The sequence below is a fragment of the Stegodyphus dumicola genome, chromosome 1 (genome assembly GCF_044657685.1).
Source record: "Stegodyphus dumicola isolate Sdum_Otavi_A_Nest chromosome 1, ASM4465768v1".
Taxonomy (NCBI): Eukaryota; Metazoa; Arthropoda; class Arachnida; order Araneae; family Eresidae; genus Stegodyphus; species Stegodyphus dumicola.
Window position 1 is genome coordinate 149368970 of NC_140768.1, and position 16777 is coordinate 149385746.

Below are 16777 nucleotides of genomic sequence, written 5' to 3' on the forward strand. Positions count from 1 at the left end.
ATATACAAGTTGTATTCTTAGGCATTGAATTTTACTTGTCAAATTTCATTACTTTAAAAAGAAAAATGAATAAAGATTTTGATAGTTCAACAGTTGCTTAGTGTGATTCAGAAATTCACAGCTTGGCTGACAAACAGATTGCTTAAATATTTAATGCCTTGCTGTAAAAATATTTCTTTGTGTTTGAATTTCGAAGAAGGAAAGAAATTATATATATATATACATACCTCGACAGAGCTGATTCAGCAACAACTTCAGAATACAGACGAGAGGCTGAAGATGTTAAAATATCGCTGCCGCCATCACAGAGAGGAGGAAAATCCAATGAACTTCGAAGCTCTATTTTACTGGTACTTTTGGAACTCTCAGTTAAAAGTTGCGTCAAAACTTGAACAAACAGTGTAGCTAACTGCCGTGTTCCTGCTGCATTCAAATGCAGCCCATCCAGAGCCATGCATCCACTCCAGTCACGAGATGACATGCAGAAGGTTACATTATCCAGCTCTTCACAGAGATCAATCATTTTTTCATTAAACTGAGAACTCTTGTTGACAGAGCGCAGTCGAGGTCGCAATTCGTCCCTCTCATTATAAGTTAAATACTTCGAATCCACTCTAGGCAAAATTCCTGATATGACTACCTGTGCATACGGATTCACTCTACTCACTTCCCGAATTAAACTTTTATATTTTAAGACACTGTCATCCACAGTAGAATCCATATTATTGGTCCCTACATGAAAAAGGATACAATCGTATTCATTAAAGGATGAAATTTTTTTGGTCAATCTTTCTATTGTTATGCCCGGAAACGCGAGAGCATGCAGTTTATTATCATACAGCTGAGACGGTAAATATTGGTACATATATTTAATCATGGAATCGCCGGTTATCAGAACCTTCATAGTCGATTACAAGTTATAAAAACTTCAAAATTACAAGCCCGTTACAACACGCCGAACGACCTAATATTAATAATACTACTACGAACAACGACCAAAGAATATGTATTGTACATAGACATTCTTTGCAACGACAGATTGAACAAAAGCTTGGCTACTTTTGAACAATGCACTTGGCTCTAAAATTTATTCTGGTAACCTTACATTGCATCAGCGATTTCGAAAGGCATCATGGGAAAAAGTACACATTTTTCGGTAAACTTCCGGTATCAGGGACTCAGTTATCTGTAAAATTCTTTCCAAATTAACCCCCCTTTCCGATTAAAGAACCGTAATTCGTCCATTAATGTCACGTTTCACACAACACTGAATATAGCTAAATACGAAATTTCCAGATTCCCCCCCCTTTTACGATTAAACAACTGCAATTCGTCCATTAATGTCACATGACATATCTCATGATCTCTCATTTCCCTCACACAAAATAATGCGTAATCGGAACTGAGTGCTTCTCACATTATTACCAAAGTCCTAGGTAGTAACCTTTATCGCCTCCAAAATGTCGCCAAACTACCAGTTACCATATTCCAAAGATTAGCCTTTTATCATTTTCACCATGTTTGAGCTATCCGTCCGACGTCGTACTTGTAGACACTTCCTCCATGAATTTTACAGATAACTGAGTCCCTGATACCGGAAGTTTACCGAAAAATGTGTACTTTTTCCATGATGCCTTTCGAAATCGCTGATGCAATGTAAGGTTACCAGAATAAATTTTAGAGCCAAGTGCATTGTTCAAAAGTAGCCAAGCTTTTGTTCGTAATCGTATTATTAATATTAGGTCGTTCGGCATGCTTTGCACTTTGTAATCGATTACGAAGTCTGGATACGTTGTTTACGTTTTATGCGGAATTGTGGTGAGGTTGATAAAATCTTGCGGAATTAATAAGGGCCGCTCTTCGTATTTAATTTTTTTTTTCCGTGCTGTATAAGAGACTGGATGCAATGCGAATAAATCTCTATGCTACAGTCAATTATGATGATCATAATGATTTGCGACTTTCAAACTCTATTTTCTCTTACCGTAATGTTCGAAACAGATAATTTCCCTTTTCCTCCTTCAGGAAAATTCCCTGTGTGGGTTGCAACAATTATCAGGGTTACCATATTCTAGCGCACGTACGCTCACTTCCGATGTAAACAAATCCGCAATTTTGCCAAGTGCCGGTTATGGAAACATCCCCTATTTAACAATCAGTTTCAATTTTTAAATCATTTTTTGTGCATAAAGACGACAGCAGCCGATCCGTGCTTGCATGTACCACACATGTGTTTCTGGAATTAAATAACATGCTTTATTTAACTGTATATTTCGCAGAAAAGTACCTACTTGCTCTTAAAATGTAACTAACAACCATAAAGGTTGTTCTTTTTTCACATTCAATTTCCTGTTTATTTAAGAACAGAATATTACCTATGAGCCATAATACCTATGAGTCACACAATTTTTGCCAATTTACAAAGTTGTCAATTAGTTGAATGAATCAGAAGATAATAAGCGTAAGATAAGAAAAATATTAAATAAAATAATGCTTTAAAAAAGTTTCAATCTCATACAAAGAAGGGTTTTTACATTCATAAATCAAAGCTGCTAATGAAAAGTAAAACTTTTTATTTTCCTCATACAAAAGTCCGATAATGCCCTTATATACCCATTATAGAGATGAGATTTAAATTAATGCAACTAACAATTAATTAGCTAATATGCAGTCACCTGCTGGCATAAGATCGTCTGCTCATATTGATAATATAAATATGCGAAATATTTGCATTCAGACAAAATTTTGCACAATTTACAAACGGAAATTTTACACACAATTAATCTTACACAATAGACTGAATGTAATTACGCTAAGTAAATATAGTATCGCTCATATTCGTTAGCATTTCAAGCGCTAGTAACATCGCACGCCATTTTCGACCATGAGCAATTGTGAGCGCTTGGATGAAATCCAACAAGAGCATTTGCGAGAGCTTGGGCGAAATTCCCGTTTTCCCTCTCTCATTCCGAAACCCGTGCGATGAGCAAAAGTGAGGTTTGGGGTCTAGACGCTTGTGTTGATATCTCCCGTTTACTGCTCATCATAAAGTCGCCAAATCCTTTGTGCACCGGATACTAGGATTAAACCATCTCAGGCTCATTTCATATCGTAACTCAAACTCGAATTTATGCAAGCGATTTAAAGACCAAAATATCCCTGTAATTTTCTACTGTTTCATTTATACCACAATACATTAATCCAGCTGCTTTGTGTGTTCGATATAAGTAATGTGTCCGTGAACTTCGTCAGCGTTAAGTGTGAGATTTCTTCCAACAACTTGTTGTAAATCACTCAGTCTTATTTTGAAATGGGAAAGTAAATATTAACTTATTTACAAATGAAATATTTCAATAGAGAAGTGAAAAATCAGTCTACTAAATACCTGTGAAAAAACGTCATTTCTGTTGTTGAAGTTCTTGCAACTGAAGATGGATATCCACATTCAGAGTAAATCATATGATTGTGAAATCTGTTATGAATCCTTTCCAAGACCATCTTATTTAAAGAAACATATGCTTTTACATAGTGGGAAGAAACTTCATGCATGTGAAGTGTGTGGTATTTTTTTTTCACATAAATCTAATTTACATAAACATGTACTTATCCACATAGGGAAGAGAGCTCATGTTTGTGATAAATGTAATAAATCATTCCTACGAAAAGAGCAGTTAATGTCACATATTCGCATACATACAGGTGAGAAGCCTCATGTATGTGCTACATGTCACAAGTCGTTTACAAGGAAGCAGCATTTAGTAGTACATATGCGTGTACACACAGGAGAAAAGCCTTTTGTATGTGTTATATGTAATAAGTCATTTACTCAGAATTCTGAGTTACAAATGCATCTGCGCATTCATACTGGGGAGAAACCTTATGTATGTCATATATGTAATAATTCGTATACACAAAACCATGCATTACTGGCACATATGCATGTTCACACAGGAGAAAAGCCTCACATATGTACTGTGTGTAATAAGTCATTTGGACGAAAGCAAAATTTAATTGAACATACATATTCTCACACAGGAAGAAGACATTTTTGTAACCTGTGTGACAAATCATTTATGCGAAAACGTAGTTTAGTGTTGCATTTGCGTTCTCATACAGGAGAAAAGCCTCATGTATGTGATATATGTAACAAGGCATATGCACGAAGGAAGAATTTAGTTCAGCATGCACTTAACCACACAGCAAAAAAATATGTATGTGACATATGCCATATGTCATTCATGCAAAAACATGACTTAGCCGATCACTTATATATTCACTTAGGAGAGAAAAAGTCATTGGGAGAAAAGCAGAATATGGTACAGTGTATACTTAAACATATAGCAGAAAGATATGTATGTGATAAATGTAACACATCATTTGCACAAAAGCAGGATTTAATAGAACATTTACATAATCATTCAAGAGAAAAAAAATTATTTGCACAAAAGCAGAATTTAATGGAGAATGGACCTAATCATACAGAAAAAGAATGTGTATGTGACATGGTTAATACGTCATTCATGCAAAAGCAGAATTTAATGGAATATAGTCATTTTAAAAAGTCACGTACACAAAAACAGAACTGTATAGATTCCAACCAGTCAACAAAAAAATATCTGTGTGAGACTTGTAATGCATCATTCACACAAAAGCATGATTTAGTGGAACATTTACATGCTCACTCAAAAGAGAAATCCCATGTATGCTATATATGTGATAAATCATTTCAAGAAAAGCAAAATTTTGATCAGCATATGCTTATCCATTCAGCTAAAGAATACATGTGTGATGTATGTAATAAGTCCTTTGTGCAGGAAGGTGATCTTATTGAACATTTACGTATTTCAACAGGAGAGAAGTCTCATGTAAGTGTGTATGATAACTGATATACATGAAAATATGATGTATTGTTTTTTTATATAGAAACACATCAAGTGTTGATAATAGACCAGTCATAATTGCCCTTTGGTTATAAGTTGCTATTTAGTCATAAGTGCACTTGTGTTTTATCATGTAAGCATTGAGTTAGCAAGCAATAGTACCAGAGTTTGACTTTAATTTGCCATGTTTTCTTCCCAAAAGATGAAGGCACCATCACCATTCTCATTTATCACCGATCATAGGCCTTGGTCTTCAACCCATTGAAGGAGCAAAAGCTCATATTTTAAGAGAAAATTTTCTGGAGGTCTCAAAATATGCATAGTTGGCAATTAGTTAACCTATAAAAGACTGATAATGAAATTCTGCTACTCAACCCTAGGTTGAATTTTTTACAGGTGGATAGATTTTGTTAGTGTTGCATTATTGTGTGGTTTTCATCATTTCCTGATAAAGTGTACAATAGTTTCCCTTAGAAAGTTCTGGAATTTTTTTCTTTGCAGTCTGCTTTTATTCAGTTTAACCATCAAAGGATTGACATACATGTGTGATATGTATAAAATATGCAAAGCTTAAAAAAAAAAAAAAAAAAAAAAAAAAAAAAAAAAAAAAAAAAAAGACTATTTGTGTGTCTCTAAGGTTTGTATTTCAACCTTGTGAAATGTAGTATGTCTCGAGGTTGAAAGCATTAAGCACCTGTATACATGTGCAAGTGAGATAAGTTGTATATATTTATACAATTATGAGTATTTAATAATGATGGTAAATATGTAGTGTTTTTTTTATATGTTTGCATTGTCGACGAAATGCAACTTCATGAGTAAACGAGGGTATTTAATAATTGATGCAGAAAAAGGCATTTTAAATCGTGATTTTAATGAATAACGAACATGGGTTTACTACTGCAGAGAACCCATTAATGAATGTACATTTTTGTACAGTTTATGTACAGCCAATGCTGTTGTCAAACAGTGCCAAGTTTGACAACAGCATTGGCAATGATTTTAAACATAATATCTAGTGTAAAGTTCACAGAAAAATATACCTAAAATATGTCAAAGTAGCTGGTATACAAGCTACTTAATGTATGTGAATTAAAGTTGGCGGAAAAGTATCTTAAGCATATATATATTGTACAAATTTTGAGATCTGAACTCGTTGTGATTTATGAAGTAATGAAGTATTTATGATCTAAAGATTATCAAAATATACAAAAAAAAAAAATTGGTCTGACAGCAATTTCCGCTGCAGTACCCCTCATAAACATTGGCAGGAATTTTCCGTGAACGACTGGGGAGGTATCCTAGCTGATTATCTGGTAGGCCCTTACATCATGCCAGACCGTTTGACCGGTTCAACATAACTTATCTTCTTGGAACAAGTGTCTCCCAGTTTATTGGAGGCTGTTCTGCTCCCCATCCAGAGAGACGTGATTTATGCACGATGGAACCCCAGCACATTTTTCCTTCATGGTCCGTAACTTTTTTAATGCCACGTATCCCGCGCAATGGATCGGAGGTGGCAGGCCTGTGGCTTGGCCTCTCCGCTCACTGGACCTCAAATTACTGGACTTTTCCTTCTGCAATGTTTACTTTGTTAAACATTTCTTTCAGTGTAAGTTGGTTAAGTTGCTTTGTTTTTTGTGCTAGTACAGTCAAAAGTCTTTAATCCGGACTCGTCGGGACTTCGGCGATTCCGGATTATAGATCATCAGTTTAAATCTGGTAAGATGGCATGCAGAAATTATAAAACTAAAAATATGAAACCGTAATTTATAAAATAATGAGCAATTATGATCTAAAGGATATCCAAATTTACCAAAAAAGAAGCCTAATATTTATTTGTTTACTTTATTAAACATTTCTTTTAACGCGCAGATGCGTAAAGCATACCTTACTTATAGCCGAAATTAGAAAATTGCAACCAGAAAACTATGTGATTTGTATTCATGATATTTATAATGACGAGGAATTTGATTTAAATCATATCAAAGACGGAGTACATCGAAATTAAATACTACATTTAGTAAGGAATTATAAGCCGACTAAAATAAAAACATCTGCCCTGAAGATAACGATAGTGTTGACAGATCAACTTCCAGTTCATTGCGCGCCGCGACGTGCCCCCCCCCCCCGCGCAGAGCAGCGTGAAATTGATAAACAGATTTCAGAACGGTTAGATAAACAAAGGATATGCTTTTATCCATTTTTTGTAGCAATTCGTTTTTTGTTTGATGGACATCGAAACATACTTTCGTTTTCTAGATCCTTTGGGAGCTCCAGCATCGGAATTCTATTTGACATAATCGAAAGTTCAAGCTTACTTTTAGAAAATTGCTCTTACAGTCTGCAAAAAATAATAAGCCGGATCCAATTTGAAGATTAAGGAACAACGCAATTATCAACATTAACTGAAATAGATAATTAGATAATTTTAGCTTATACCGTCCGTCGTACATTAAACGCGCACGCGAAAACGTATTCTGCACTTGCGCAGATGCATATGCGCAGTCGTAAATGTCTTGCGCGCACGAGTAAAACACCTATGCGCATGCGTCAATGTGGTGCATGCGCAGAAAGATTTTAGCTTTGAGGTCCGGATTATAGATCATTCCGGATTACGGGTGTCCGAATTAACGACTTTTGACTGTACTAATTCTATAGACAGACGTAAATTTCTTGTTCAGTTCCAAAGTTCCATTGTTTAAATCCTGGGCTAATCTTTGGAATATGGTAACGGGTAGTTTGGCGACATTTGGTAAGGCGATAAAGGTTACTAGCTAGGACTTTAGCAATAATCTGAGAAGTACACATTTCCAATCACAGATTATTTTGTCTCAGAGAAATGAGAGATAATGAGACATGCCATGTGACATTTCTGGACGAATCAGAGTTCTTCAGTCCAAAAGGGGGGATTACATGTTTCATATATAAATTTGCCCTGTAAAAGTAAATTTCTGTGCACGTTTGTTCCACTACTTTCTGGAAAATTCCGATCGGGATTTTAGCCAATAAGCACTTAGACGAATCAGAGTTCTTTAATCCAAAAGGGGGGATTACATGTTTCATATATAAATTTGCCCTGTAAAAGCAAATTTCTGTGCACGTTTGTTCCACTACTTTCTGGAAAATTCCGATCGTGATTTTAGCTAATAAGCACTTAGAAACAATTTCGCACCTATCGATAGCAGTATTTGGTTAATCTTTGGATTATGGTAGCTTGGCGATTGTTTGGCGACCAACCCTGCTACAGCAACCTGCTAATTTTTGTTTTCACTGAGTAAAGGCATTTTTTTTTTTTTTTTTTTTTTTTTTACTCAACATTTCCAACATTTTTTTCCAACAATCTGCTAGCCAAATTACGCTTATGTTAGAACTTTTATGGAACAAAAGTGCTTAATGAAGACGAAGATTAGGTGCAAAATTAAGACAAAGTGCAGAATCGCCCACTGCTTGCCGCGTTTTTATGAGTTGCCATACACGGTATCATCCATGTAGACGTCGACATATTTTCACTAAAAAAAACATCCCAGAATTGCACAAAAATGGCATTGCGCACACTCTTGACTATATCCATGTACACTGCTAAAGTCCTAGCTAGTAACCTTTATTACCTTACCAAAATGTCGCCAAACTACCTGTTACCATATTCCAAACATTAGCCCAGTATTTTCTGGATTTTACATACTATAGACCAGGGCTGGCCAACGAGTCGATCACGAGGCTAATTTTGATTGATCGTCGATTGCTCGCAATGGCTGGAGTGGAATTCCGTGTACAATGGATTTTGAAGTGATTGTAGAAGACAAAACCTTTTAGCAATAGTATACTGGAGTCTTGGAATTTGCAAAGGTAAAAAATTCCTAGAATTCTGACAGCTGGACACTGTGATATCTGCCCATCCAGCACAATTCATTTCGACTTACGTTTTAAACTTGTCACCGGATGCAATACCAGAATGCAACTGTTAGGGCTCGACTCATCAACTAACACAGTCAGTTAGCTCGAATATTTGGTAGTGTCATATAGTAGCTTCTTTTCTTTTGTATTAACAGTATTATCATTTATCAATATTATTTATCCTCAGTGACCACTTTGGGTTTCAATTTTTCTTCTGTTTAAAATGTAAGTACTTTTTCTTTGTTTTAAATCGAATTGATTTTCTTACGTATCTATTTATTTGCTAAGTGAGCATTCTCGAGAACAGATCTTTAAACTGCGGTCATTATACTGAGAGAAAAATAAGGGGCAGTATTACAAATATATTTAGAAATAACAAAAATTCTATTTAAATTAAGATTTCAGTATTTAAACCATAATCAATTTGGTACTATTCCGTTTTGAGGACCGTAAAAAATTGCCAAACTATTATTGATGCCGCCAAAAATAATTGTGGCAACCCTAACGCAAGAAAGGAAGTATTATACGAAATAATTATCTAAAGATTTTTGTTTTATTATACGAAATAACTATCTAAAGATTATTGTTTTAATTTATATGAAAGGTTAATTTCATACAATACTTTTTTTTATTATTATAATTTATATAAAAAAGGTTAAACATAGCTGAATGGAAGCATAAGAGTAAATAAATGTTTCAGATTATTATTATAATTTGTATAAGAAAAGGCTAACCATAACTGAATGGATTTCTGCATCGTTCTTTCGCTATCGAGTTATCGCTAAAGCATAATTTCATCTCGTTGGTTGTTCAAACATAATTTTCTATAATGAATGATGCCTTTTCTTTGAAAAAATTCTATTGCAGACGTTTCGTCATGGGCAATTCCCAAAATGTTAAATCTATAGGATATCAAAAAAGGATTTAAAAATTAAACTAGTATTTCAATGGCGTCTTAAGAAATATAGAACTATCTAAACTTACGCAATTTGAAATCAGCGCGTACGCTAGATTTGGCGCGCTGTTAATGGACGCTTTTGCTAGATTTGGCACTTTTGCGCATATATTTTCGCTGCAATTTTTTACGGTCCTCAAAACGGAATAGTACCCAATATTTTGTAAATTTAACATGTTCTTGCAAATTTGAATATATCTTTATTAGATTTTAATACACTTTTATTGCTGTGTCCGATCATAGTATGCAGCATTGTTAGCATTTCTCTCAACATAAGGAAGATGATGGCTGCAGTTCATGAGTTTTTAATTTTCTAGAAAAATATTTAATTCAATATTTATTCTTTAAATTGTCGTATTTCTTTGCATTCTACTATACACATGATGAACATGAGTAGTAAACCGAAGAAATCAAAAACTTATCACTTCAATGAAGAATGGGAACTTGATTACTTTTTTTACATTGTTGAATGACAAATGTTATTGTTTAATATGCCTTACCTCAGTAGCCATTACTAAAAAGGGTAATCTGGAGAGACATATTTTTAGCTTAACAAAACAAGTATCAAACAGATTATTAAACAAATTCTGAACTGAGAAAACATAAAGTAAGGATCTTAAAACTCAATTAACAAATCAACAAAGCATTTTTAAAGTCTTAAGCAGTAACTACTGCCATTCAAAATTAGCTATCTCTTAACCAGAAAATATAGTAAGCCATTTTCCGATGGTGAATTTGTAAAGGCAATTTTTTTTAGAAATGTCAGATTCACTTTTTAACAATTTTAAGAGCAAGTGTGAAATTGTTGCTGCAACTCAAGATCTACAATCAACCCAGTGATGCAACGAATTGAAAGGATGAGTGGGAATGTAAAAGAGCAGTTACATAATTATATTAATAGCTGTTCTTATTTTTCCCTTCAGTATGATGAACCAACAGATAAGGCACAATTAAAGTCAAAAGTTGTTAATTCGGACACCCGTAATCCGGAATGATCTATAGTCCGGACCTCAAAGCTAAAAACTTTCTGCGCATGCACCGTGTTGACACATGCGCATAAGACTTTTTACGACTGCGCATATGCGTGTGCGCAAGTGCAGAACACGTTTTCGCGTGCACGTTTTATGTATAACGGATGGTATAAGCTAAAATTATCTAATTATCTATTTCAGTTAATGTTGATGATTGCATTGTTCCTTAATTTTCGAACTGGATCCGGCTTATTATTTTTTGCAGACTGTAAGAGCAATACTATAAAAGTACACTTGAACTTTCGATTATGTCAAACAGAATTTCCGATTCTGGAGCTCCCAAAGGATCATACAAAACGAAAGTATGTTTCGATGTCCAACAAACAAAAAGTGGAATTGCTGCAAAAAATGAATAAGGACATGAAGAATGTGACAGAGAGGTTAGTGAAAACGAAAAAATTTCGCTTGACTAGTTGGTCGGTATTCTCAGCACAGCAATTAACGGGACTTGAACAGCAGAACTTTGTAACTGAACAAGAAATTATGTTTGTTTATAGAATTAAAGAGAAAGTATTATCACATAAAACGAAGCAACTTAAACAACTTACATTGAAAGAAATGTTTAATAAAGTAAATAAATAAATATTAAGCCTTTTTTTTTTTTTTTTGTAAATTTTGATACCTTTTAGATCATAATTGTTCTTTATTTCATAAATTACGGTTTCATATTTTTAATTTTAGAATTTCTACATGCCATCTTACGAGATTTAAACTGATGATCCATAATTCGGAATCGCCGAAGTCCCGACGAATCCGGATTAACGACTTTTGACTGTACTTGTTTTCGTTAATGTGGTTCGTATGTAAACGAATTTATTATTTTACACCTAAAGAAGAGTTGTTGGGTATGATTTCTTTGAAGGAAAGGACTAGAGGTGTAGATATATTCAAAACCTTTCAAAAACTTGCTCAATGATTTGAAAGTAGTACCTTTTTTAAAATTAGTGTCAATAACAATGGATGGTGCAGCTGCAATGATAAGTAGCATAAATGGATTTATAGCCCTATATGTTAAAAGGAAGATGAATTCTCTGCCTTTTTAAGCTGTCACTGCATAATTCACGAGCAAGTGTTAGTTAGCAAGAGACTAAACACAAGAGGTAATGGACATAGCATTTAGAATTGTTAACTCAGTTCGAGGAAGTTCCCTCAAATGGCGTCTCGTCCAACTGCAGCTCGATGAAGGCCAACCTGAATTATTACTACATACAAATATCAGATGGCTAAGCAGAGGTACATTTCTGTAGCGATTTCATGATTTATTGCCTGAAATTTTTTTCACAAACAAGATGGAAACTGAAAATTTAAATGACGGAACTTGGCTTAATGACTTAGCATTTCGTACTGAGTTAACTTCAACATTAAGTCATTTAAATTCAGAATTACAAGGTAAAAATAAAACAGTAATTGATATGATCAGCTCCATAGATGCATATAAAACAAAATTTATTTTGCTAATAGAAGACCCACAAAAAAATAATCTGAACGATTTTCCAAATATAGCGGATAACCTACAAAAGCAAGTGTCGTGGAAATCCAAAAAGTAATTGAAGATTCTGTGATAAGATTCCAGGATTTCGAAAAAATTAAAGAAATTGTGGAATTCATATCTTTTCCTTTTATAAAAGATTTAAGTGTGAAAAACCAAAAAATTTCAGGCATATTTCATATGGATCAAAAGGCATTAGAAAATAAAATTATAATTTTGCAAGCCCGAAAATTTGAAGATTTGTGGAAATATGTGAACTGAGAAAAATATCCAGGTATCACCAAATGTAGCGAATATATCTATTCTTGTTTCGAATCTATATACCTATGCGTATCAGCATTTTCACACTTGAAATTAACGAAGACAACAACGTTTTGTCCTGACTGATTCCCATACTGAAGCCTCATTATTATTATCTTTGTCAGGATATACACCTAATTATAATTCCTTAGTTAGGAACATGCAAACTCAGTCTTTCCATTGATGTTATAGCAACAAAGTAAATTCTAAATCTGTCTTGGCGTCTCGTCCATGGCAAATCTGTCTTTGTCTGTAGCTATTTTGAATTAATAAATATTGTTAATAATTATCCATGTTCTTTTTTCTTCCTTTGACATGAATTTTTGGGATCTTTAAATAATAATTGCTGTTTTTTTTGTAGAAACCTTATATCTATATTTAAGTACGAGGTATGCTCAGCGAGCTATTGATAGACTAGCAAAAATTAAGCCATGTTATTCTTTAATGATAAATTCTTCTGCCCCCCCCAAAATGCAGAAGTGAAATATATAAATCAAATTATGTCATACTGTGCATTTTTCATATTAACGAACAAATAGTACAACAACTTATACATGGATAAACATAGATAAAAAAAGAAATTGCATTTTAAGTTAGTAAAAGTCTATCTTGAAAAAGTGTCGGAATATCGCATTTTTTAGGTATTGCATGTACGGAATGTTGCTATTAAAAGTTGGGTATGGAAATTAATTTTCTTCATAAGTGTATATCTCGAAAACTTAATAAGTGATTTAAAAAATAAAAAATAGTTTTTAACATATACAGTCAAAAGTCGTTAATCCGGACTTGTCGGGACTTCGGCTATTTCGGATTATCGATTTTTCCGGATTATAGATCATCAGTTTAAATCTGGCAAGATGGCATGCAAAAATTATAAAATTAAAAATATGAAACCGTAATTTATGAAATAAAGAACAATTATCAAAATTCACACACAGAAAAAGCTTAATATTTATTTGTTTACTTTATTAAACATTTCTTTCAATGTAAATTGTTTAAGTTGCTTCGTTTTATGTGATAATACTTTCTCTCTCCAATTCTATAAACAGACATAATTTCTTCTTCAGTTACAAAGTTCTGCTGTTCAAGTCCTATAATTGCTGTGTCGAGAATACTGACTAATTTGTCAATCAAAATTTTTTCGTTTTCAATAACCTCTGTGTCACTTTGTTCACTATTGGAAGCGAATTATAATGATGAAGAATTTGATTTAAATCATATCAAAGACGGAGTACATCGAGATGAAATACTACATTTAGTAAGAAATTATAATCCAAATAAAATAAAAAACTTCTGCCCTGAAGATAAGGATAGTGCTGACAGATCAACTTCCAATTCATTGCGTGACGCGGCGTCCCTCCCCCCACCGCAGAGCAGCGTGAAATTGATATACAGATTTCGGAATGGTTAGAGAAACGAAGGATATGCCTTTATCCATTTTTTGCAGCAATTCAACTTTTTGTTTGATGGACATCGAAACATGCTTTCTTTAGCTTTGTAGATCCCTTGGGAGCTCCAGCATCGGAAATTCTGTTTGACATAATCGAAAGTTCAAGCTTACTTTTATAAAATTGCTCTAACAGTCTGAAAAAAATTATAAGCCAGATCCAATTCAAAGATTAAAAAACAATGCAATCTGCAACATTAACTGAAATACATAATTAGATAATTTTAGCTTATACAGTCCGTTATACATTAAACGCGCGTGCGTAAACCTATTATGCGCATGCACAGCTGTAAAGGTTTTACGCACATGCGTAAGCGCCTATGCGCAGAAAGTTTGTAGCTTTGATGTCCGGATTATGGGTGTACCTACCCATACCTCGCTGGAATGCACTTTATACTGAAACACAGTGGACATTGTATTTTACAGCCTTCTTCCCCCTTCGACGACACCAATGACACAAAGTCGACTGCGACATAAGATAAAAAGTAAGACATTATATACGAAAAAGTTGGCCACCCCTGCTATAGACTATATACTTCTCCATTACTAATACAGACTACATACTTTTTCATTTTTCTGGTATTTTCCGTACTACAGATTTCGCCATTTGTTGATTGATGATTCATTGCCATTGTCATCGCAATGAAAAGCTTCTGTTGTATCATCTTCATTTATTACCACTTCTCCACATTTCTTTAAAAAATTCATTAATTGGAAAATTTCATTTTACGGTTTGGAATATCCAAAAAACTTCAAATTAACGGGTATCTTCATCATTCTCAAAATGAAATATGGTAGTTGACCACAAATTATTCCAAGCATTCTTTGAAGTATCAGGAGATACATCCTCCCATGATCTTGCGATGCTCCACACATCAGATTTTGTGCTAAAATATTTCAAATTTTTTTTAGTAGTCTTGCCATTATTTAAGAAATTTAACATGGATTTTAGAAATGCTACTTTTATATTTGCATTTCCACACATGCACTATTCTATTTTCTGTAGGCTGAGTGATGGATGTGTGATTTGAAGGAAAGACTAATACAGATGCATTGTCTTTTACTAAAACTTTAAGTGAATTATGAACCAAACAGTGGTCTACATTCAGGACAATTTTACTGTCATCAGGTAGACCAACCGAATTCAAATGTTGCCAAGCCTCGGGTATGAAATTGTTTTCAATCATTAACTCTTCTGTTATTCATGCTCTTTTATTTGCACAATATGTCATGTGGAAATCTTTACTCTTTTTTAAAGTCGTGTGATATACATTATTGGCTAAGGGATAAGGTTCGGAGAACAGCCTTAACGCTAAAACGGGGAGAAACAACTTATTATGGTAGACCACGTTATGGTTGTCATCCGATGACGTATTTCTTCTAGGAGGACAGCGTGATTCTTTTTCCCTGCTAAGGGATTATCCGTAGCAGCAGATCGGGATACGTATTAATTATGTTGACTGTTTGCTTATCAAGCAAAGAGTATTAAATTAGAAATAGTACATAATTGAATAACATATTGATAATATATGTAAAAATAAGTGTCTTGCACCTGTAAATATTTATTTAATGCTTTATTTTCTGTTTTCATTTATTTAATGCTTTATTATCTGTTTTCATTTGCTTTGTTATGCTTCCCTGTTTGCTGTTCCTAACATGGTTTATTCTGTAGCTTTTTAGTTTTTATTTTATGTGCATTGATTGCAAGTAATCTATAAACATTTTCTTGTACTTTCTTTCTTGCAATGTGTGCTTTCATATCGTGGTGCAATAAAATAAGTTAATGTGTGCTTTAATATCATATTTATAGTTATGTATAGTAATCTGAATTCAGAGGAACTTTAAATTTGCCTATAGAGTGGCAGTTTTACTTCACAGTTGCTATCACAATTAATAAATCCTGATGTCATAAAATAATGCTGTATGCAGTTAATACAAGTGGATTTAAATGCTATAAGAATAAACTAAAAATAGTTTGTTTCATTTTTGATTTTAATTGTCATAAATATAAATCATCTCCAACTTACAGAATGTGATAGTGAAAATTTTGCAGTATTTCCATCATGATTTATTTAATTTAATTAAGTAAACTGAAGTCCTTGGTAATTGTTTATGATTACAGCAAGATATTTGAGTATTATTATAAATGAATTGTACAAATAGATAATGCAAACTTCATGCATTACAATGACAGTGGATCTTGTTTAGGAAACAGAGATTGATTCTACTGCAGACCTTGTCAGCCAATTAGCATCACTGCAGCAGAAACTTGCTGAATAGCTTTCAAAGTATATGCCAAACACTTCTTTGTCATTGTGATGCATGTATTGTAGTGAGTAACAGTTCATCTGAACAATTCTGATAAATATCAAGCATTATTTCTTGTAAATATCTATGATTAAAATGGCATTTTATTCTCTATGTTCTTTGCACTTAATATGTTTCTGTATTCATGTTTCACATTCCACAATACATTGTATTGCGAAAATTATTACTTAAGCCATGCTATATTATACCTTAGAGGGTTGACTATAGAGGCAAATAAAAATTAAATTTTATGTATATTAGGAATAGTATTTATATGATATTTGAATATAGAGTTCATATCATAAGTCATATACAGAACTACCTATCAAAATGTTTTGCAATGAAATTTATTATCCCCCTTTTTACCAAATAAAAACAAAATGAGGCATTTAACACCTGCAAGCTATGTAAATAATGAGGCATAGAAAATCTGTAAGGCATGTAAATAATGAAACATGTAAAATCTGTTAC

The 16777-nt window shown here is 33.5% G+C and overlaps 1 protein-coding gene across 1 annotated transcript; it reads left to right on the top strand.

Annotated features, from left to right (window-relative positions):
* Positions 1 to 1691: 1691 nt before the first annotated feature.
* Positions 1692 to 16420, top strand: LOC146999327 (uncharacterized). Its single transcript, XM_085821922.1, has one exon. The coding sequence runs from the start codon at positions 3432 to 3434 to the stop codon at positions 4884 to 4886; it is 1455 nt and encodes a 484-aa protein (XP_085678048.1). The 5' UTR covers positions 1692 to 3431; the 3' UTR covers positions 4887 to 16420.
* Positions 16421 to 16777: the final 357 nt, after the last annotated feature.